The following is a 25,435-nucleotide window of genomic DNA, read 5'->3' as shown; positions in this document are numbered from 1 at the left end:
TTTCAAGCTCTGCTTGGAAATCTTCCTCCATCATGTTGTGGAGCCCTCGTAGCAAAGCCTTGAGCGGCTATGTGCCAGGGTGGTCATAGTACTCACAATTGTGGACCTCGAGGAACTCTACGATGGATTTATGGTGGTCCTTGTTGACCGGCATAACTTTCACGCCCTCGCTGCAGAGCCGAAATGTACATTTCAGCCCTTTAGCGATGACCTGGCGAATTTTCGGGCGCAAATCTGACGGATCGCTCTTCACAAACACAGGCGGGCACTTCTCCTTCCACTCAGGTTGCACATGTGATAGCTGCGATTGTTACTTCTTCCTCTATTTCGGCGGATTGCCGGTATCGTCGATTGGCAATGACGCTGCCTGGAGGGGTTACCCGCGCCTCCAAGAGCAGTGCGCTTAGGCACTTTTCCTGCGACCGAATCGGCCACCGAGTCTTCTTCTTGAAAAAAAAACACTTGGAAAAATGCGTGAGCAAAAAGCACGTCCGTACGAGCTGCAGTCTCGAACTGGAATCACGAAACAACGCTCACGTTCACCAAAGCAAAGACATTTTATACCACCGGCCTCCCCCATAGGGGGGGGGGGGTGCTTAGGAGCGCCTTGTACGATCTGTACAGCAACCCAGCAAACACAAGATCGTATATCATAGCGAATAAGTGTACAAAGTGGAGGCCATATACGTGCATTTTGCACGCAGTCAAATGGAGGAATGCGCCTATATCGCCTCCACCTTGTACACTTATTCGCTAGCATATGCGATTTGGTGTTGGCTGGGAAGCTATGTGTTCGGTAGCAGAGGTCCAGCGTACACCAGACGACGAAGTTTAAGAGACAGTTCGACCTCTCGAGTCGGCGCACGAGGAAGCACTTACACCCAACCACTTTATTCTGGGGACCTCCAATGACGACAAATGTCCGGCGAATCAACATATCGATAGCCCAGCGATACTAAGTAGCAGCTGGAGACTTTAACAGTCCATAGCTCAGCGATTCTGGACAAGATGGATCAAAGAGTACCTTCCAATAATCACGCGAAGGTCAAAGTGGTTCAAAGTGAAACGACGAAGGCAGGCAGTGGTCAGAACAGCATCCGGAGTTCTCAGCCGGCCAGCAGTGAAGTTGGCAATACTTGACATTCTGGATGACAGTGAACCAAGCGGAGAATTAAAACAGATTGAACGGAAATAAAAAAAAAGCCATGCTGATTTGTGCATCGCAAGTCATGCTCTAAATTCGCGATTACAATTTAGTTCCATTAGTTGTTTCATGCAGATAGTTTGCAGTTATAGTTAAATCTAGTGCAGTATATTTTTGGTTTTTTTTTGCAGGAATTGGCTATAAATTGACCAAAGTTTATGAAAAACTAATAAAAAAGTAGACTTTTTTCTTGACATGTCGGAAATCAAAACCCGTTTGTTTTGTCCCATGTCGAAAATATTCGCATGACAGTCACATGATTTTCGTTACATCGTCGACAGTTCGAGGGTCATAGAATGTTCATTTGCTCTGAAGCATAAATTGTACTGCACGGACACACAGTGGCGTAGGAAGACGGCTAAAATCCAATCACAAACACAACACTCATTACCGTAGCTATATTTTGAAATAGATGTTATGCAGAACTTGTATCACTGTATGTTTCCTACAACCTTATTGAACAGTTCGTTGTTAAGGTGCTATCAGATACGAAGCTAAAGCCCTAGTTAGGGGCCGTACACATATTACGTAAGCACTCTTACGCCTCATATAAACAATAATTCATTCGTATGAAAAAAATCTTACATAGGGGGAAGGGGGGTCGAAAAACCCAGAAAAATTGCTTACGTAATAAGTGTACGACCCCTTACAGTAATCTACACTTCTTGATTAAACATTATTATAATGTAGTACATATATTATAGGCACAAAATCATGTGTACCAAAATCAACCTTTTTCGTATAGGTATTTACTGCCGTGTCAAGCATATCTGTCCCATGTAAAAAAATATGCAACTGAGAAAAATGCGATTGAAGTTGGAAACATATTATTTTTTAGTTTGTAGCTAAATTGCCCCATGAAATTTTGATTAATAAACGTATATCGATAAAAATAGTGTATTTCTAATGGCTTAGAATGTTTCAAAGGATAAACACTCTTTTTTTAGTGGAAATTATTCAGTGGGACATTTATGCTGCGAAATTGAAGACAAAATTAATAATTACAAGCATATTTGTCCCAGTGGTAGAGTATCATCAGATTACTTTGCGCTTAGCAAAAGTTTAGTTGGGTCTGGATAATAACCTGTTTCAAATTAGATGCATTAGGTCTTTTCAAAGCGTATTGTAATAAGGGGCCGTACACTAATAACGTAAGCTTTTGGGGGAGGGGGCTCACGCTCCATAGAAAAAAATATGTATAAAAAAGCTGACATGGGGACGAGTGTGTCTGGAAACCCCAGAGATATTATACCTTACATAAGTATAAGGACAGTGAGAATTGGTTCCTATACATGATTTAATCCTGAAATAAGTTCAGGTCAGTGGCGTAGCCACGGGGGTGGTTTTGGACATGACCCCCCCCCCCTCGTAGACAAAATTTTCAGAAGAATTTTTTTTTTTCGTAGAAAAAATGTTCGGAAAACTCCCCCCAGACCAATTTTCTGGCTACGCCACTGGTTCAGGTGAATTATGTTTCAGCATAATGTTGGAAGAAGCATCAAAATAAGATTACGTGGTAACTCAATACCGCAATACTGCGAAGGTGTTTGATGATTCCTATGAAATTTATTTCAGATTAGCATCTGATGTGTCGAGTGGAAACTTCCACCTGTGTGGGGTGCGTGTGTGAACATTTGTAAACACATGTTAAGGACCATTTTTTCGTAATAAGTTGCACTCCACGGGAAATTCGGCCCCATTGTTTGCTATTGAAAATCGATTAGTCACTTCGTTCCGAAGCTATTGCAAAAATCTTGTATAAGGTACAATGGTAAATGGGGTAAGTGAAAAAAACGCAAGTATTTCACTGATGAAGCACAGAATTATTCAATTTCACTTCACAATCATACAAGGCCATTCAAATCAATGCTTTGAATAAGTGAAACATGAAATAATGAACCATTTCAACATGCGAAAGTAAAAGTTTATTAACCTTCCAAGTTTATCTTTTGCACAAGTTGTTTTGCGTGTCAATAAATACAAATATTTTTTTATGTTGGTTTCCATAACACATTCATTTAGTGCATTGATAAGTTAGTTTTCTTTGTAGTTTTGAATTCCAGCCACAAAAATATTGATATGAACATCAAAACTTTTGAAAAAAATAGTTTATTGCTTTGCCTGTTTTTTATCATGGGTGGGGCAAGTGAACATTTTCCGACACTGAATGCATTTCTCTATTTTTCCAAACACAAATAATTTCTATTAAGGGTATATAAACAAATTATACCAATTCGAACTCATTCGAAGGCTTTTGGTTATTCAAGTGATACGTGGTAATACTAAATCAGAAACCCAAAGTGCCAAGCGTGTCAGTGTTTTAAATAATTCATGTTTGATAAATAATTCGTGAAAAAATGTTATTTATATAGCTTAAATACAAGAATCACTACTATTGCAAATATATCAACAATTATAATTTATTTAGTTGAAATTTATAAAATTTATTTATTTGTTCATTTAGACTCTTCTACTGAAATCATAAGTGGATTGTTAATGAAACACAATATGATTCCTGGTTTGATAAATATTTCAAAGATAATTTCTCTGTATTATCGCCAAGGTTCATTATCTTACTATAAACCTGAAAGAGAAAGTAGTAGACACAAATGGAGATGAAATATTAGATCTCAAAAAATTCATAAAGAAAACATAAAACCAAAAAAAAACATTTAATGGAAGCACTCTAGTGCCCTTTGACTTTTATGAGATGTTAAAAATCATCACAACAGATCACAGTTATGCTCTATTCAGTATAATTATCATTTGCATGCAATATATGAACAGAAAATGTGTTCTTATATTGAAAAATTCCCTTTTAAAATCATTTTTTCACTTACCCCACATGTGGGGCAAGTGAAAAATTGAAATCGATTTTTTTGTTTTCCAAATATTTTGTATCCTAAAAGTATTTTTTAAAGATCTTGTTCGCAGGCATATAAAGATTGGATAGATGATTCGTTATGTCATAAATATGATCAATTTCAATATTATATTCCACTTTTATGACATGATGAACATGAAATATACGATTTCCTTTACCCACTTGCCCCACTGTACCTTATATGTAAATTAATTGGGCCTACCTTATAGCCATGTGATTAGAAGCACGACTACAAAGCGATGATGCTTAGGTGGCTTGGTTGGACTCACGGTCAAAGGAATTTTCGGGTGCAATTAGCCATAAAAGTATTATCGTGTAAGCCTCATCATATACGAATTCAAAAATGGTAATGCCAACAAGGAAAGAAGAAAAAGTCTAAATACATAGAATGCGAATAAAAATGAGAGACTATTCTCACTCAAGTTTTAATATAAATCATCTTAATATGCTTCAATTATTACTTTTCAATTTTCATTATGCACAAGAAAGGCATCAACGATGTTAGGTGGATTAACCTTTTTATCCATTGAAACTTTAACACAACCCATATTCTCTCTCTGAATGATTTGATAATGTAAATTGGCCTCTTCGAAGTAACTTAATACATGTTATATGAAATTTGTTTCAATGGGACAGTTATGCTTGGAAATTCTACAATGGGACAAAATAACCCGATATTTTTTCGCCAAGTTTTCGAACAAACTATATGTATTTATTTGTTCACAATAAAATATACATTAATTTAGAACGTTTGGTGCATAAAACTCAAAAATGATAAAAATCGACATGGGACAGATATGCTTGGGACGGCAGTTTAGGGGTCCCCGAAAACTGTCGGTTCCGTGGCCCCTAACGCTGTTTTTCGTTATGGTTGGTGATGTTAATGTGGCCTTGTGGATATTATTGCGGGTTGAAATAGTGCTTTGGACTACCATTTCGCGAGAGGCTTCAAAGCTCATACATCATTGACCGTTGTCATTTGATACGGTATGCACACTATCCGATTCGATCTAAGCATTTTCGCCCTTCCTACCTGAGCATTCATTTGATGCCATCGTATGTCTGCTCCAACTGAGTATAGAACGCTTCTTACTCGTCGGGTCGGCCTTTGTGTGGCCATTGGCGCATTTTCCCAGCACAAAGCCAGTTCCCAGCTCGTCGGTGGTGTAACAGCTCTGGTAGAAGGTAGCCACTCGATGCCGGCTTTTCCACACTTCCCGTTCTGTCCAACAAATGTCCTGCACCGACACAACATCTAAGTTGCGAGGATGTAGTTCATCGTAGATTATCATCATTGGCACATACCCAACGTAGATGGAGCTCCAGCTTTGGTGTAACGAATATGGACCTGTGGAGTTCATCCTGACTGTTGGCAAGCGGGAGCCACTTGGAACACCTTATCGCACTATCTGTTCACTGAATGTGATGGACGACACTTTCCCCGATTGCTTTGATTGCTGATGATGTGACTTCAAGTTATGGTTCACATTAGGCCTACTTCGATGGTTTCAAAGCAATTAAATGATTTATGTAGTGTTTACTATACTGCCGTTCTACGCATAATTGTCCCATGTTACCTTTGCTGAAAAAATCCAAACTCGAGTCAATTTGTCCCACTAATTTCAGATACGATTGGATATTGATATTTAACAAATATTTTTGGGATGTTATGAGCGTAGGCAATACTATTTCAGGACATAAAACGAATCGTTACTTATTTAAACGCTTTTCAGTCTCAATTATCAAACAACAACTTTATTTTTTCAGTGGGACAAATTGACTGGAGTTTGAGATTTTTCATCAAAGGTAACATGGGACAATTATTTTATTTTATTTTATTTGATTTCATCTGACAAAAAATGTCTTAATGAAATAGGGATGGGGAAAAGCCTATTTGAGATAGCGATGTGCTGTACTGAAAGAGGCATAAAAACCCCATATCTTTTAACAAACATTACAAAAGCTGGTTCGACATATACATAACAGATTAAAACTACAAATACAATATAAAAATAAGAATGGTCTTAGTGTTAAAATAAATGCATCTTTAGATTCATCGTCCAGTACTGATTCCGTTTTGTAACATACGCACCAGCCGTAGTCGGAAGGCGTTGGGCGTGGAGTTGAAGTCGAAGGCACTGTAGTACTCATTGAAGCGTAATGACATGTACCGAACAGGATCGTGCAGTCAATAATTTGCAACACGTGGTGGAAGGTAAAGGATGTTTCTGGTTCGTAGTGGTCGTTCTGGTGCATACATTTGAAGAGCAGCAAGCATTTCAGGAGAATCGATTTCACCTACAAGAATTTTCGCGACAAAAACAGCTTGAGCTATCGATAATCTACGCTCCAGAGTGTCTAATCCTAGTAGCTGACATCGGTGTTCATAGGGCGGTAGGTTAACAGCGTCGTTCCAAGGAAGATGACGTAGGGCGTAGCAAACAAATTTCTTTTGCATGGCTTCCATTCTAGATATTCAAACTCTCTGATACGGGCACCAAATAACTGATCCAAATTCGATAATCGATCGAACTAGTGAGCAATACAGTGCTTTCAGGCAAAAAGGGTCCCGAAATTCATCGGCGATCTTAAAGATGAATCCCAATTGTCTATTAGCTGTAGTAACAACATCCGAAACATTGGAAACTCAGCGTAAGGAAGTTTCTACTGCACCATTCGCTGAAATCGTTGATGAACTGCTGTAGCTGCAGGCAATCGGCATGGTGTCGGATAATAGCAAATATCTTGACATCGTCGGCATAGAATACCCTGCATCCAGAAGGAAGGACGAATCCAACGTCGTTCAAGAAAATTGAGAACAACAACGGCCCTAAATTGCTACCCTGTGGTACTCCCGAACAGCATGTGAAATGTTCGGATTGTGTCGATCCAATGTTTACACAAAGTTTGCGGTTTTTCAGATACGAGCCGAACCAATGTACTAAATCTGGAGAGACGCCTAGCTTTATCAGTTTTGCAAGCAATATATCGTGATCAACTCGATCGAAAGCAGCTTTCATATCTGTATAAACTGTATCCACTTGGGCTCCTAGCTCCATATTACGCAGGCACAACGATACAAATGGAACGAGATTAGTTGAGATCGACCTTTTAGGGTAGAATCCATGCTGATCAGGTGATATATACAATTTACAGGCAGCAAACAGTGCGTCATTCACAATTATTTCGAAAAATTTTGCGCATGCACACAGAGATGTGATCCCTCTGTAGTTTTCCGCGTCTCTTTTTTGAACACAGGGAACATGAAAGAAAATTTCCAGCGCTCAGGAAATGTACTTTGACGCATGGAGAGGTTGAAGAGCTTAGACAGCGGCAAGATTAACTCGGCAGACTTCTTCTTCTTCTTCTTCTTCTTCTTCTTCTTCTTCTTCTTCTTCTTCTTCTTCTTCTTCTTCTTGGCATTACATTCCCACACTGGGACAGAGCCGCCTCGCAGCTTAATGTTCATTAAGCACTTCCACAGTTTTTAACTGCGAGGTTTCTTAGCCAGGTTACCATTTTTGCATTCGTATATCATGAGGCTAGCACGATGATACTTTTATGCCCAGGGAAGTCGAGACAATTTCCAATCCGAAAATTGCCTAGACCGGCACCGGGAATCGAACCCAGCCACCCTCAGCATGGACTTGCTTTGTAGCTGCGCGTCTTACCGCACGGCTAAGGAGGGCCCGGCAGACATTTCTTCAGAATACACGGTGGGATACCATCAGGGCCTCCAGTGTTTAGCTTATTGATAGCCAATTCAACCATATCCAGGCTTACAACGAAGCTGTTTGTAGTGTCCACTCGAAGGTTAACCAAATATGTTAAAAGAGATACGTTGAGAGGTAGAGATCGAAGAGAGGTGTGAGCATGAGAAAGATTAGGCAAACTCAGATTAATGTAGTCGAGAAGAAAACGAATAAATCAGTTCTGTTTAGACCATCAATTTAAAAGGTTTACTTTTCTTGTGCTAGCCAAATCCGAAACCAAGAACTTTTCAGTGGCGACGAGGATGGGATTTATCAGCCTCTAAAGCAGAGAAGATTATACTAAATCAGGAAATATCTTCTAGTAGAACACGTATATTGAATGACGATGACAAGAGAGTCAGCATTGTAAATAGACTGGGTCCCAAACCAGACACCTCTAGAGGCAGATACAGAAGCAGAAGCAGAAGCTACGAGCACGATAGGTCTAGATCGTATTCTAGAGGTAGAAGTTCTGGTAAATTTCGCAATAGAAACTATAACGATGCAGTTAAGCCTTCATATTTTTGTTCCTTTTGTAAAAAGAGAGGCCACACGCGAAAATATTGCTACAGACTGAATAGAAAAAGCCCTGATAGCAAAAGTTACAGTGTAAAGTTTGTAGATTCACCAAAGTCCTTTACCCTTAATAAAACGATAGGTAATATTTCAATTAAAATTCTCTTCATATGAACATTCGACATTTCGATTTGAAACAGATATTTTTTTTTACAATAATAATTCATGAAAACATCTTAATAATAAACAAAAAAGTCTAAACCCTCTGTGTCGGAAACAACTGAAATTTTCAAGCGTTTGAAAGCAGACATTAGTTCGAGTTCGGATGAGGAAGACTCACCTTGTTTGAACATTGTATCAACTAATCGACAAAACGAACCTTGCTATGTGGAAATCAACATTGAGAGACAACGCCTTACAATGGAAGTAGATTGCGGATCAGCAGAAACAGTTATACCAGAGGAACTTTTTTATAGAAATTTTCAACATTTGAAATTGCAAAAATGTAATAAAAGATTAGTAGTTATAAGCGGAAGCAAGCTAACAGTTTTAGGAAAAGTGCAAGTAACAGTTCAACTGAATGGAATGCAGAAACAACTATATTTGGTGGTTTTACGCTGCCAGAACGATTTTATCCCGCTCATGGGTCGCTCGTGATTGGACGAGTTTTTTCGAAGGATGGCGAAATACATTTATGAATTTGACATTGCCGGTTGGAAACATCGGTTTACAAAGCAGAGAGAGTTTGATCGAGAGCATCAAAAGTAAGTTTCCTACTGTTTTTAATAAGGATTTTTCAAGTCCAATAGTAGGTTTTTCTGGCGATTTGGTCTTGAAGGAGGAAATACCGATTTTTAAAAAGGCTTATCAAGTAGCTTTGCGCCTACGTCAAAGAGTTTTAGATTATTTGGACGAATTGGAGAAAGATGGAGTTATAACGCCTGTAGAAGTCAGTGAATGGGCTTCTCCAGTTATTGTAATTATTAAAAAGGATAACAACATTAGACTTGTAATAGACTTGTAATAGAAGTTTTGGCAGGTTTACAAAACGTCTCAGTATACTTAGATGACGTACTTATAGCAGGTGAAGATTTTCAAGATTGTATGAATAAGCTTTTATTGGTTTTGGAACGATTATCCAAAGCCAACAATAAAGTAAATTTAAAAAAATGTAAATTTTTCGTCAATGAACTGCCTTATTTAGGACATGTTCTGACTGACAAGGGCTTGCTCAAGACAAGGTCAAGCAAAAGCTCCACAAAATATTACGGAACTGAAGGCATTTTTAGGACTATTGACATTTTACGCCAAGTTCATTCCAAACTTGTCTTCCCGAATAAGTTGTCTCTACAGACTTTTAAGGAAAGACGTGAAATATCTTTGGAGTTTGGAATGCAACAAAGTATTCAATGATTGCAAGAAAATGTTGTTGAAACCTACACTGCTAGAATATTTTGACCCATACAAACCTGTAGTAGTAGTATCCGATGCATGCAATTATGGCCTTGGGGGCGTCATTGCCCATGTTGTGAACGGTGATGAGAAACCAATAAGCTTTGTTTCTTTCTCACTCAACGATGCCCAGAAAAAATACCCTATCTTACATCTGGAGGCCCTAGCGGTTGTTAGCACTGTTAAGAAATTCCATAAATTTCTATATGGAATGAAGTTCACTATTTTACAGATCATAAACCGCTTATAGGGATATTTGGGAAAGAAGGAAAGCAACCGATTGCAGTCACACGTTTACAACGATATGTGATGGAGTTAGCCATCTATGATTTCGACATAATTTATCGTCCTTCTTCAAGATTGGGGAACGCAGACTTTTGTTCACGATTTCCACTATCTAGGGTATCTGTTCCTATATCAATACCAATAAGGCAATGCGCATATGAAATGCATTGATTTCTCACCCAATAATCAAGAAACATGAGGATAATTATGCTCGGCTCATGTAATTTTTAATTGAAAACAATTTGGTAACTTCAAAAATGAAATTTTCATCACATTATAGAAGTATTTAGTTAAAAAACATCATCCTCGCCATGCACCTATTTCAATAACATTCAAAAACAGTTAATCCTATGCCTGTACCTATATCAATAATACTGTTTCCTACATAAAATACGCACACTATTACTTGTGTGTATACGTAACGATATGATTGCAGTGATGCCGAATTCTACAATGTTTTGTATTTGAGTTGAAATATAATTACAAAATTGCTGTTTTTGTTGCAGTTTTCCATCTTATCAGTTAAATTTTGTGTTTGTCATAACTTATCTTTTCGATATAATTTATTTTACAAACATAAGAGTTGAATTTCACAGTGAAAGTTCATTCAAGCGCTTTGAAATAAAAATCTAGGTCGGCAACCCTTGAGAGTACTGCAAGCCATGTAAACTGTTTGGAATACGGACAAGGATAATTTAGACGTTGTTCAAAATAAACCTATATCAAACTATAGGAAATCGCGTTGGTTTTTGAAATATTATTATATTCATAGTAAAAATGTGATGTGCTTTATGTGCTGTGAAGTGAATTTTGAAGGGATAGAATTGTTTTAGCTTTAAATTGAGTGGAAAACAACCGCGTGAAAACAGATGAATCTGCTAGTAGCAATCGAGCAGTGCATCAAACCATCAGTTTAGAGGTAGGAAAATGAAAATAAAAGTGATTTATAATTTTATCTTTTAATAATTTGATACTTGTGAATTAAAACATTACATGAACAAAATGTTGAATAATATTCCAAGCATTCAAGAATGTGTTCCATCCATTATTGTCTACATACGATGTGAGAAATTGTAAATAAATTAATTTTTGATTTGGTTTATCGATTGGGTTGGGGTTGGGATTAATATACGGGCTGTTATTAATATGGGAACAGATACCCTACAGAAGTTCCGAAGCATTTATCACTTGATTACGTAAAAAATCTGAATTTTTCGAATGAGTTCCCCTTAGATTATAAAGAAGTAGCAGAAGAAACTTCCAAAGATGATTTTTTGCAGACCCTACTGCAGTACATGAGGAAAGGCTGGCCAGAAAGATTGGATAGATGTTTTGTAGATATTTTTTCTCACTATCAGGATCTTGAGGAAGTAGAAGGGTGTCTTTTGTTCCAAGATCGAGTGATCGTACCTGACTCCATGAAACAAAAAGTATTAAAACTCCTGCACATGAACCATTCAGGCATCAACAAAATCAAACAGTTGGCATGCAGAACGGTCTATTGGTTTGGTTTGAATAAAGATGTTGAGGATTTTGTAAAAAGCTGCAAAATTTGTAACGAAATAAATATTGTTACCAAAAAACCGCCTTATTCTCAATGGATTGCAACCAATAAACCGTTCAGCAGAATACATGCTGATTTTTTTTACCTTGAGAAAAAGGTATTTCTGCTAATTGTCGATAGCTTTACGAAATGGATTGAGGTGGAGTATATGAAACATGGTACGGATCACAGAAGAGTGATTAACGTTTTTCTTAGGATTTTTGCCGGATACTTTAGTCACCGATAATGGACCTCCTTTTAATTCAGACGCTTTCGTCAGGTTTTTTGAGAATCAAGGAATTGAAGTACTTAAAAGTCCACCTTACCACCCGGAAAGCAACGGCCAGGCAGAACGGATGGTACGGGTGGTGAAGGATTCGCTCAAAAAGTTGCTACTTGACACAGAAATCAGAAAAATGGACACGGACGAACAACTGACATACTTCCTTTTTAATTACCGTAATATTTGTTTGGGTGCAAACCAATTTCCCTCTGAAAGACTTTTAAGTTATAAGCCAAAAACCCTGTTGGATTTGATAAATCCTAAAAATAGCCCTAAACCTAAACAAAGAACGTCATATAAACAGGACGATTTAGTAGATAATACTATACACAATGATGACTACAATAAATTAAAAAACGGTGATCTGATTTATTACAAAAATTTTAACAGCACAGACATCAGACGTTGGTTGCCTGCAAAGTTTTTAAAACACAACTCCGATACTACATTTCAGATTTCTCTGGGCGGCAGAATCATTTTGGCGCATAAACGCCAGTTGAAACTGCCACAATTGCAACGCGCTCGCCGAAAGAAGATTTACCTTACCAGCGGAGAAAGCGCTCCAGGTAAAGAAAGAAGTAGCTTTTCGAAAAGAAAAAGGGAGGATGAGGATTCCGACGAAGACGATTTCTACGGTTTCCCCGCGGATTCTTTTCTCTTTCTAGACCAGCGAAGTGAGAATGATGATGTTTTGCATGGAACTCTCGAATTTGTGCATGAAAATAATGAAATTACAAATGATGAATTAAGTGTTCCACCAAGAGTGGTTTCGAAAAGAAGTTCAAGCAGGATGATTAAGAAAAGGAGAAAAAAAGGTTTTGTTTATTATTAATACTTTTTTTTTTTTTATCTTTATTAATGAGGTTTTCGGCCCTGGACCGGTTCGCCTCGTATTAAGATGTTTTCATGAGTTATTATTGTAAAAAAAATATCTGTTTCAAATCGAAATGTCGAATGTTCATATGAAGAGAATTTTAATTGAAATATTACCTATCGTTTTATTAAGGGTAAAGGACTGTAGTGTCCACTTGAAGGTTAACCAAATATGTTAAAAGAGATACGTTGAGAGGTAGAGATCGAAGAGAGGTGTGAGCATGAGAAAGATTAGGCAAACTCAGATTAATGTAGTCGAGAAGAAAACGAATAAATCAGTTCTGTTTAGCCATCAATTTAAAAGGTTTACTTTTCTTGTGCTAGCCAAATCCGAAACCAAGAACTTTTCACTGTTGAAATTGACTACATCGTTGGGTGTATCAATGAGTGCCGCCTCCACTTGAGAAATTGAGGCACTGGTGTCGTTGAAAACTTGCTGGAAGCGATCCGCCAAAAGGTTACATTTGTCAACGACAGATCGAGCGCGTCTGTTTCCCAGATAAATTTCAGCAGGAAGGCCTCCCTCATTCTTTTTTGACTTCACGAATGACCAGAATGACTTAGGATGACGACGGAGTTTTTGCTGCATACGCCTGGTGTAACGTTTGTATAGGTAACGGTTGTAGATACGATAATTATTGCTTGCTAGAACGAAGGATCGCTTGGTGAAAACATTCCTGGATTGGCTGTATTTCCGAAGTGATTTAGCTCTTAACCCTTTATAAGGCAGACGAATCTAAACAATAAATTAACAAAAACAACAATAGGACACAATGTTGACATGGTATTAAACTCAAATGTATGTTTGTTATACATTAAACAGTTCAGAAACATTGAAAAATTGGTGGCAATATAGTTGCCACTGCCCGCGAAGCGGGACAACATTGGTGGCAATATAGTTGCCACTGCCCGGCAAGCGGGAAAACAGTCAACAACAAAAATATAAAAATATTTTTAAAAATTTGGTTTTACGTAGAACCAGTCAAATCAAGGTACGTTACATTTTGCGGTGAAGAGTCCTAGTCAGAAAACGCATTATAAGTGAAAATAAAAATTTTCGCGTTTTTTCTCCCAAGGGGGGACCCTTGGGAAAAAAACACAATTTCGTCAAAAATCCAAAAACCAAATATACAGAAAGGCAAAGCTTTTTTCACGCTAATCACGTAGTAATCTAACACAGGAGATTCAAAATAATTGATACCAACGGGAAAAAATATATCTTTGTCGTTTTTAACGAATTATAACTGAAAATCCTTCTTCCACTCGAAACTTACGATCTGTTCGTAAAAAAACTGTTCTCAAATTGACATTTCAATTTTTTTATGGCTCAAATTCATCTGGGGTGTTACTAGGAAGCAAATAAAGTCACTACATGTGAAATAATAAGTAGAGCTCTTGTTAATAAATAGAAAAACATATTATTTGTTGGTGGCAATATAGTTGCCTTATAAAACTTAACCCTTATAAAGGGTTAAACGTTTTAAATAGCGAAGCCGCGCATTGCCCCATGCAGGCTTAGGGGCAGGTCGACGAAGAGGAACGCAGTCCGAGATTATTTGACTTAGAGTAAGGGTGAAGAATTCAACCGCATCGTCAATGCTTTCAAACGTATCAACAAGTCGCCAGTCGATCTGCGTAAGTGCGTGCTTCATAGAAACGAGATCCACCCTATTAAAATCAAACGCCACAGGATCTTCTATGTTTTCGAACTGAATAGGAATGGAAATATCAACCAGTGTTTCCAGCCGGGTGATCAGCATCAAGTCCTATCAAAGGCTCAGGAGCTTCGGATACTCTACAGTTAGGAAGTGCAACATCGTTCACCAAAACTAAGTCGAGTAGTCGGGAGTTGCGGTTCAACACCGCATTGATTTGCGCCAGTTTTAAAAAGTAGTACCTTATGCGTAGAACGGCAGTATAGTAAGTACTGTTTCACTGCCTAACAGAACCCAACTAGGTTTCCCCGGTAGGATATTTTTCAGCATCTCATATCGCTCACATCCGGCAGTAAAACACAAATTCGTATGTTTTTATCATTTTTCCTTTATTTTTTTTTAAATAATGAGTAAATTTGAAATTTCAAACGTCTTTGTTCGCTTTCCTAGAATCTAGAGCACGATCGAAACATGGTTCTGGGCGAACTGGTTCGACGCAACTCCGTCCCAAAAATACTGTTGACAAGCAACATACAGGTGGTATGCCTTACCAACCAATCTAGCGCTTTTTGTTTTTGCTACTTTTTTTTCTCTGTTATCAACTCCAGTTACAACACATCTCTTCTTAATTTTCTCTAATGCCGACTGCTCCTATCAAATGTTCTCTGATTCTGGTTAGTGACTATTTTATGAAAATAATTCACAAATGTTTCAGTTGTGTAGCAGCTACGTGTTAAAATAACAGGCAGATCGAAATCAGAATCGGTTTTTAAAGTTATCGCGAAGAGAATGGATTTACACAGGGAAAAGTTAAAATACACAGACACAGAGGATTACATACAATAGTAGTGTGTAGGTGTCTTGTGGGGTCCGGTACCCACCCGTTTGAATCTCATGTCATACGATCGTCGTCGATCGGTTTGCATGCCACTTTGCTTCTCGTCGTACCGAGGCAATAATGGATGATGCGCAAACCAAAAGAGACGGCATCGGGATCGCTCTGGTCCATTGCCAGGACTGCCAGGTTTACAGTGTTTGGGGAGAGAGGCCGGGGATGGTCGAATTGTCTGCCAGGCAGCTCAGCTGAATCGAAACAATGATCTACACGGTTTCTTCCTAGTTTAGAGCGAGGAGAACATGTAATGCAATCCGGGGCGGGGGTGGAGCACAGAGGATCGTCCGGTGGGGCATCGTGGTGGGTACCAAGAGTCTTGAATGTGTTTGTGGTATGTGCTTTTTTTAGTAGTGGTGATGTCGGGTAAACATTTCAAAAATAATCAAAATTTTAACGATTTTGTTTTATTACTTTTTTTGGCTTTTATTTTAACGTTTTACTTTTTGCATGTGTTAGTGTTGGGATTAGTTGGGGAGTTTTGATTTACAGCGACTTTTCAATCTTGATGAGTTCAGAAATGCCATCGTACATCTCCTTGACGGCCTGGTATTCAGTCAGACCCATGCGGCGCTTGTTGGAGATGTCATAGATACCGCCCTCGGCTTCGGAGTGTTCACCGCGGGTTCCACGGACCTGCAGGTTGTATTTGTCGGCGATGGATTCCAGCTTGGCGTAGTCCTTGGCCAATTTCGGGACCTTGATGTGGACCGAAGCACGGATGGTGGTTCCCAGGTTGGTCGGGCAGAAGGTCAGGAAGCCGAGACGGTCGTGGTGCGAGAATGGGATACGCTTCTCGATGTCGTTGACGGCGGAGACCAAACGGCGGTAGACCTGTCCCAGATCGCCACCCATCTGCATGGAGATGATGCGGAGGTGATCCTCCTCATTGCACCAGATCAGGAAGGTCTTGTTGTCGTTGTGGTAGATACCACGTCCAGTTGGCCAGTAACGGCAAGCGTTGGCGGCCTGCAGGAAACGATCGCCCTCCTTGAACAGGAAGTGATCGTCGATCAGCTGCTGCTGGACGGCCTTGTCCATACCGGTCAATGGGTAGAACTTGCCCTTCAGCTCACCCTCCAGTCCGGCCAGGGTGGCGGAAACCTTGTCTTCCATCTCCTTGTACTGGGCCTCGGTCAGGCACGGGTTGAAGGGGTAGCCCTCCATCGAGCGACCGCAACGGACACGGGTGGACACGACGAACTCACCGGTCGGGTCGACGTTGCCGAACGAGTCAACATCACCGAAGTCGGCGGCCGGGTGCTTGTCGGTCTTCTTGAAGCCCTTGTGGTAGTCCTCGATGATGGGGTCGAACAAATCCGAGAACAGGGAGTAGGACTCAGCATCGGGGGCGTAGATGCCGACACCGGAATCGTGGTTCTCGAGACCTGCGGGAAGCGAAGAAAGAATGGGCGGATTAGTTAAATGGTAAATGTTTAAAGTTGGGAGAAGGGAAAACGTGTTTGATTAAGTGGATAGACAATTGTGAAATTAAAGGATATTCAGCAATAATTATGGCACATTACGTGAGATATTACGATAAAAATTCACCAATTTTTGCATTTCCGTATATCAAAATACAGCAAATCAAAAAAAGACAATAGTTGTTTTTTGTTTCATTTCCCCGCTATTTTCGACTATTAATTCCGTTATAAGTTGGTAAGTAAATACAAGTTTAATTGAATAGTGTTGAAAAATGTTACAGATTATATTTCCCCATTATAAAACAGCAATATTAAGCATTGGCATGTGTTCAAATAAATTCGATCAAATCAGCTAAATATTCGTATATCCGTATCTATCAAGAGTGTGGTTTTCATTGATTTTTTTAATTCTCTGCCAGCCTCTTGACTCTAGACTATAATTTAACAAGTAATTCATTCGTTTAATTTGCTAACAATTAATAAGTTCTCCACAAATGAAAATCCAATGGATGAAATGGAGAATTCGGAGGAGTGTTCTAATTCTGAAACCCAGAGGATCTTGCGAGACTGTAGAAAAAGTCATGCTGTGCTTTGGGACCTGTCATAGTTTAACACCATCATTTGTCTTCTTCTTATTTTTACTCGGATTCGTCTACTTCAGTTAGCCTCGTGTGATGCAACGAACATCACGTGGACTATTATGCAAATTTGCTTGAATTGATTTTTTTTTCAGGATCAAAGTAAGCTTTGCGCGCGATTTCTTATACCATGTTCGCATATGTTATTCGGCTATCTTGATGAGCTTTCTTTTGTCGATAATTTAAATAACATGTTATTCAGGCCGTAGTGCGAACATTTTATTAGTTTAGTTGCTGCTACGCCACCAGAAACCAGGATTTTTTCCCGCCTTATCCGTGGTGCTCTACCATTCGATGGGTATTTTTTTTCTACGCTTATCAACGCAAATTTTAGGTAGATTCAGCCGAACGCTTCCACGCGATTTGAAAAGTATTTCTTCGATATTTTAAGTACACCAATCGTGAACAGTGAACAGTTCTTGCATGATTAGGAAATGCAAATGTTTATGGATCCAATATCCAGTCGAGAATGGTAGCATAAATAGGCGGTGCTTGTTTTAAGTAAAAGTAACCTCAGAGTGGTCGTGAGGAACCAGGCAGTCTGAAAATGGTCACTGAAGCTGCAGAAAAACAAACAACTACTGGACCCACTCTATCTGTAATACAGAAAGCTTTCTTCGGATGGGATTGAACACATACACAGACTTGATTATGTTTTCCTAATGTTTCTGTACTATTCGATGGGTACAATGAATTTAAAAAAATCCCACGAAAATTTAAAAAAGTTCCCCTTAGAAGTTCAAACAGAACATTCGGCTACAATTTGCCGAAATCTCAACGGAACCCAAGTAACATTTTAAGTTTTATAACGCTTTTAAAGATCATAATTTACTCTTCAAGAGTGTTATATTACCAGCATGAAACAAAAATGTTACTAGGGATTTGTTCGGTAATTATTTCACCAAATTTTCTGCGTTCTCCTTTGTTCAACTGTCAAAACAACCGAAAATCTGTAAAATTATTCACCAATACACAATCTACTGGAAATAAAAAAAAATCTTTTGAAAATTAAAAACTAATGCATCAGAAATTCGAAAATTTAAAAAAAGTGGCATCTTCGAGACATCTTCTGCAAAATTTGAAAACAAAATCAATTGAAAATTAAAAACTCATCTCTTGAAAATAAAAAATAAGTTTAATACATTTTTTATTGAAAATAATCAACGTTCAACAAGTCATATAAATCATTTGAAAAATAGAAGGAAAAAAACATTTAAAAAATTAAAATTTCAAGATTTTTTTTATTAAGTAACAAGCAGACCCGCCGAACTTCGTTTCGCATAAAATTGATTTATTCTCTGATTAGTTCTCGAGTTTTGCAGAAATTTCAGTTTTATTTGCATGGGAGCCCCCCTTTCCAGAAGGGGAGGGGCTCCGAACCACCACAGAAACATATCTTCCCTTCCAAATCCTCCCCATGCCAGATTTGGTTCCATTTGCTTGATTAATTCTCGAGTTTGGGAGCCCCCCTTTTCAAAGCGGGGAGGAATATCGAACCGTCTAATTTTTTTCTAAAAACCATGAGAATTTCATAAAAAATGGTGGAAACATACAAAAAATAGAAATTAAACAAATACCATCATATTAATCTTCCTAGTGCATTGGGCTATTTGGACTCAAGCACACACACGATGCTATAACTTTGCAATGCAACGGGATGAAAATCTGAAAACTCTAGGAGAGGCGCGCTAGGAAAAAGTGACAGATTGTACATTGGGTTGGGGTCTATTTTGACATTGGCATCACGAAAGCTGTAGGTTCCTAGAATGAGGCTCATTGGTGATTTATTCAAATTGGCCTTTCTAGTCCCCAGGGGACCTGTTCCAAAGAGATACTGTTCGAGCTTGTCAATTAGGCAACTAAATTCGAAATTTCGTTTTATGGAACACTAGCAGACCCGACGAACTTTGTTTCGCTTAAAATTGATTTATTCTCTGATTAGTTCTCGAGTTAAGCAGAAAAGTGTGTTCCATTTGTATGGGAGCCCCCCTTTCCAAAAGGGGGAGGGGTCTCAAACCTTCTTAAGAACCTTCCCCGACCCCAAAAACCTCTGCATGTAAATTTTCACGCCGAACGGTTCAGTAGTTTCCGAGTCTATAAGGGTCAGACAGACAGAAATTCATTTTTATGTATATAGAATTACGAAGCATTACTCTTTATGAAAGTTTACGAATATGTGCTCTGCTCTGATGATTCCAATTCTAATTGATATCATATGAAAAGTTTGTGCTAACTAATTAATTCTGGGCGAGACAAAGTTCAACGAGTAAGCCACTAAAGAATAAAAATTATTTAAATTTAAAAACAAAAAACATCAAAAATTAAAATTTTAAGAAATATTTTAAAAAAAATTCCGAATCTCCAAACAATTTCAAAATTAAAATAAATCTCTATCTTTTGAAAATAAAACCCCTTTGGAAATTTTAAAAACTTGTTTGAGAAAATTTGGAAAAAAAAAATATGGAAATTACATACAAAAAAATCTTCGGAACATTAAAAAAAACTTTGAGAGCTTCATAATGGAAACAAACAAAAAATGGAAATTTAAAAAAAAAACTTTGATTAAAAAAACAGTCACAAAAAAAATTATTTTTTTTTTAATCTATTCAACATTCAAAAAATTTAAAAACAAAAAATCTCAAAAATAAAATAGAATCTTGAACTTAAAAATTCAATGAAAATTAAAACAAAGTGCAAAAACTATTGGAAAATAGAAAAACCCTTATGATCAATTGATAAAAAAATCTGTTTAAAAAAATTATAGAAAATAAAATATTATTTTGAAAAATTCCAAAATACAGGTTTTATAAATTTCGAAGAAAATCTTTTATAAATTAAAAAAAAATCGTGGAAAATTGAAAAAAAATCTGGGAAATAAACAAAAACTGGAAGCTTAATAATCCTTCGGAAATTACACAAAAAAAATCTCTGGAAATTAAAAAGAAAGTTTGGAAAATTTAAAATAAATGTTTGAAACATAAAAAATATAATAGAAAAATCCTTGGAGATTTAATCAAAATTGGCAGAAGTTTAAATAAAATTCTTTTGGAAATTAAAGAAAGATAATATAAAAAGAAAAAAAAACTTTGAAAAATAAAAAATGCATCAAATTTAGAAAAAAGAAAGTTGAATTTTTCAAAAATTAAAAAAAATAAAGAAATCTACTGGAAATTGAAAAAAAAATATAAGAATAAAAAAAACTTTTGGAAACGAATAAAAATTCTTTAGAGAGTTCAAAAACAATCTTCAGGCAAATAAAATAATCTCACAGAAATTAAAGAAAAAAACTTGTAATAAAAAACAAATTTCTTGAAAATAAAAAAAAATGGAATATCGAAAATTAAAAAAAAAAAACTGATTTAAATAATAAAAAAAATCTTGTTTGAAATTTTAAGAAAATCTGTTGAAAAAAGTTAATTTCTGATTTTTCTGAAAATAAAAAAACATCTTTCGGGAAATTCTAAAAAGCCTATAGGCAACTTTGAAACAAATTTTAGAAAATCTGTTGGAGATGAAAAAAAATCTATTCGAAGGCTGTTACAAACTGACCAAATTCCAATCCTGAAATCCGCGACTAACAAAATGAAATCCGCGACTGCAAAATCAAAACCGCGACAAACAAAGACAACATAGAAACACATTTCAATGCAACATTTCAATTCTTTTGCTTTTTATGTATCGAAACTTTGATAAATAGAGAAAATGAAATAATATATGCCGTATAATGTTTTAATTCTAGTTTTAATTTTATGGATTATAAATGAATATGGATTCTTGCATTACTAATAGCCTCATCAAACTCCAGGTTATATCGCTTTTTATCAAAGATTTCGATAGAAAGAAATCACCTTTGAGAAAAATTCTAGAACAAAAGTTATTTGGCATATCAAAAATTAGAAGGAAACGAAAAAAAAAGTATAGTTAATAGTTTCATGATTGTTTTCAATAGTTTCATAATTTTTACACAAAATTGAATATATAAACAGTCTAATGAAACCATAAACATGTGCAAAATATTGCTTTTTGATGTTTTTATTGGCGGTACCCCGTTTGGCATAACGCCGTTTGGCATAATGGCCGTTTGGCATAATGGCCATTTAGCACAAGGGCCGTTTGGCATAATAGCTATTTGGCATAATTTGTATGCGGTGTCAAATTGAGGGCCGTTTGGCATAATTTACATACTGTTACAAATTAATTGCCCAGGAATCTACTTAGCATCATCCGAGGTGAATTACTCCGATGATGCTAAGTAGACTTTAAAGCTCTAAAGACTATACGACAATTTGCGGTACAACATTCCGCGGTAATGATGTACCACATCGCGATCATTACCATTGCGCAATATTCCATTCTGCGTTTTGTATCATTCCGCAGTTAGAATTATGTTGCGATGAATCGTTTCGCTGCAAATTCGAGTATTCAAAGAAGGCAAAATAACACATTTGGCCTTATACCGAGCAAATGCGAGCAGTTATAGAAGGCAACACATTTTGCCTTATAACAGGCAAACACGTACATCAATGAAAGGACCATCGGCTCAGGGAAATATCGAGAAGTGGAATATAAAATCCTTGAAAAGCTTCCCGAGCAACAAAAGTCAGGCAAAAATGGTTGTAGCAACTTGTTTGTGACCTCTGGTCACAGCTGAATTGCAGTAACCTATGTGAAACATGTGCTGCTAGGGTTTTTCAAGGGACCGCAGTAATCTATAGCATATTTTATAATATGGCATAACTTGCTTCCATGACTCGAAATCGAGTCATAGAACATCGTCTCTTGAAGGGTTCACTGTATATCCCGATGAAGGTGGTTATATTCACTTATCATTTTCTTTTTTTTTTAATTTACCCTTCTTTGAGACGCGAGCAGTTCTTTGTTTATTTCAATGGAATTTTTGAACTGACCATTTCTTGAAAGCCTTTACAGCAAAACTTTGATTTACTTTTTCTGTAATTTACCCTTCTTTATTGTATATGAATTGTTGCAAACGGCAATTAATTTGGAACCGTATATATGTAAGTTATGCCAAATGGCCTTTATGCCAAACGGCCCTCAATTTGACACCGCATACAAAATATGCCAATTGGTTATTATGCCAAACGGGGTACCGCCGTTTTTATTGTTGAAACAATTCGATGAAAGTTGGAAGGTGCAGAATTTGATGGAGCTCTACACAGCTACCATTGGAAGGAGTCAATTGAAGGGTTCCGAGGCCTGCAATTGCATGAATTTGATCCTAGTATGATAAGAACAGTTGGCGACTCCGAACTATTGGTGGAACCAAAGTGGGAAGCCGCCAGCGTGGAATCTACACACTCGAATTGACATCGATACGAGGTTCGAAGTAAGTTGGGTCACACGTGAATCACAAATTGGTAAATGATCATCTTGAAGAGCAATAACTTAAAATGTGATAACTTTTTAGAAACCCAGAAGACCAGAATCCTGAAGAATTTGATTTTTCTAAACTGATTCTCTCTAGACAGGTTCTAAATCCTGACCAACAAAGCTTAAAGAACTCTCTGCTATTTATCAGATAGGCAGACAGAAATGACTTTAAGGTCTGCAGAATCTTAAACATATTGGTCAATATACGGTGTGCTGTCCACGATGTGATGTATGGAGCTAACATCATAGTTCATATTGGAGCAGAAGGGAATATAGGAATAGGAGTTGCGCGATTCAGCTACCCATGAAAAAAAAGAAAAATTAGCCTATTTTTTTGAAGATTTGTCTAAAAAAAGACAATTTAGTCAAATGACATGCAGATGACTTTTTACAACACTAGGCATAAGCAAACAAAAAACGATTTTGGATCGAGAAATCGCAGAAACGTTTTTCACCCAAAAATAAATCTAACCAAGCAATGATGGTGATTGAGCTATAACATTACAAACGACCAGATTAGCAAATAGTTGGAATAAGCAGCCATCACTATGGAGCAGAACTGGATGCAGCAGAAGATCAGAAAGATGAAGGGCCTCTCTATCGCTCAACCGAGTCGACAGAGTTGATAACCAGCACGATTACGTGCGACAACCAGCATGCTTTAGCTTAGTTCCGGCGTTCCCAGGTGCGAATCCCAGGCGTTTAATCCGGACAATCGACAATGCAAAATAGACAAAGTATCGTTTCCCAAATTGTAAAAATAATGTGAGATTTTCGCAACAACATACAACATGTCAAAAACATTGAAAACAAAGACTAATTTCTAAACACAATTCGGCGTCCCGGAAATCCAGAACTACAATATGATTAATTTGTCAGGTCAACAGATGTTTTATCAAATACCGTGTGGATATCAACAAACAATCATACGATAACTAAAATATGATTAGGATATAATATGCTTCGATTCCAAAGTGTTGTCTACTCCTCATACACTCACATTTGCATTTTAAATTTATCCAATCAATTTCAGAAATTTTAAAAATTGCAATTTTCAAGAGAGTGTTAATATAAACTCGCAATATTTTTTTCAAAGAACCGCGATTTTTGTGACTAGAAGACCAAATAAATTCCAGCGGTATTTGCAAAGAATTTCCGATGGATATTCCACATATTTTTCGGTGGAAATTCCTGAAAAATCCCATAAATACTGAGCACATTCCCGTGTAAGTTTTTAACCACTTCCACGGAGAATCCGAAGAATTCCTGAGGAACCTCTGAAGAATTATTTAGAGAACATCCGGAGAATTTCATTTACCAATTTCCATAAATTTGAGTTAATTTGTTTTTCAAGAATTTCCCGCTGATATTTTTGAGAATTTGCCGTGTGAATTATACAGTTCCGTCGAATTTCGCGAAATATTTCGTGAAAAATCCAAATAAATTTCTCTTGAATTCCTAAGAATTTTGCAAGGAAATACCGAACAATTTCCATAGAGATTCCAAAGAATTTCCCTTAAAAATAGTTTTAAAAATCTTGGAAATGCAGAAAAAAAGCTTGGAAAGGCTGACAAATTTCTCGTGATTATAAATACCTAACCAAAAAAAAAAATCTCGTAGCAATTCAAAAAGTTTCCCGTGCAAATTCAAAATAATTCAGATGAGCTTCGCTGATTTGACTGCCTGAATAAAGTCTATTATTATCGTTACTAACGTCTATAATACTTGTATGCTCAAAATTCTAGCAATTTTATATTAAGTTATAGATACAATATACCAAGTAAAGCAGCAGTTATCCCGCCTGTCAGCCAATCTGAATTCTAAACACGTTCTATCGAAATGTTAGCAAAGTGCATTACTACGTACCAGATTGAACGCAGTCCAGCAGGGTGGATCCGAACGAGGTCTTCTTGTTCTTCAGGGCGTCCAAGACCTCACGGGTCAGATACTTCTTCAGCAGGGACTTGGAGTCCGAAGCGGCCAGCTTGGTGAAGCCAGCTTCCAACTTTTCCAAAACTGCGGCGTCAACCATGGTGTCTGATTTGTTTCTGGAAGTAGAGATGGTGATGGCAAAACAAAATAACGGTTAGTACTGATCAAACCTTTCTTCAAGTTTATCGAAAGCTATTAAAACGTGAATTGTAGATTATACTGATATTCTCTTCGTGGAAGCTGTTGATGTCAAGAAAATTTGGTCATCCTAACCATTGCAGTCCGATTCTAAACAAAGGTAACCAATGTGCGGCATAATTTGAAAGCGAAGTTCACTACATACAAGATCGGAAAATAAGGAACAACAACTAAACCACCCCCTCCCTTTTAGGCTGTGAACCATTCCACCGATTCGTTTAACTTTTAGTTAAAATTTGACAGTTCGATGGTTATTTCGCCGTGGTTAAAAATAACCCTGCTCCGGAGCATGGTTAGATTTGACAGTTCGATAGTTAAACTTTGTTCGCGAGAAAATTGGCGCCAAATCCATTTCGTTCCGAATAACTATCAATCTGTCAAAACTCAAATGGGTCGGCTTCGGAGTAAAATTATAACCACAATGGGAAAATAACCATCGGAGTGTCAAATTTTAACTAAAAGTTAAACGAATCGGTGGAATGGTTCACAGCCTTAGATTATTGTTTTTCTCCA

At 37.3% G+C, this 25,435-nt stretch overlaps 1 protein-coding gene across 4 annotated transcripts in view; it reads right to left on the bottom strand.

Annotated features, from left to right (window-relative positions):
- Positions 1 to 14,815: 14,815 nt before the first annotated feature.
- Positions 14,816 to 25,435, bottom strand: part of LOC134210215 (arginine kinase 1) — a 148,135-nt gene continuing 137,515 nt past the window's right edge. For all 4 annotated transcript variants that reach the window (XM_062686257.1, XM_062686261.1, XM_062686259.1 and 1 more), the window contains 2 exons: positions 24,659 to 24,840; positions 14,816 to 16,727 (listed from right to left, as the gene is read on the bottom strand). In XM_062686257.1, coding sequence (XP_062542241.1) covers positions 15,826 to 16,727; positions 24,659 to 24,840 — 1,084 coding nt within the window. In that variant the 3' untranslated portion in view covers positions 14,816 to 15,825. The remainder of the gene's footprint in view (positions 16,728 to 24,658; positions 24,841 to 25,435) is intronic.

This window comes from Armigeres subalbatus, chromosome 2 (genome assembly GCF_024139115.2).
Source record: "Armigeres subalbatus isolate Guangzhou_Male chromosome 2, GZ_Asu_2, whole genome shotgun sequence".
In the NCBI taxonomy this organism is placed as follows: Eukaryota; Metazoa; Arthropoda; class Insecta; order Diptera; family Culicidae; genus Armigeres; species Armigeres subalbatus.
The sequence above is the reverse complement of the archived record's forward strand: the minus strand, read 5'-3'. Positions and strand labels throughout refer to the sequence as shown.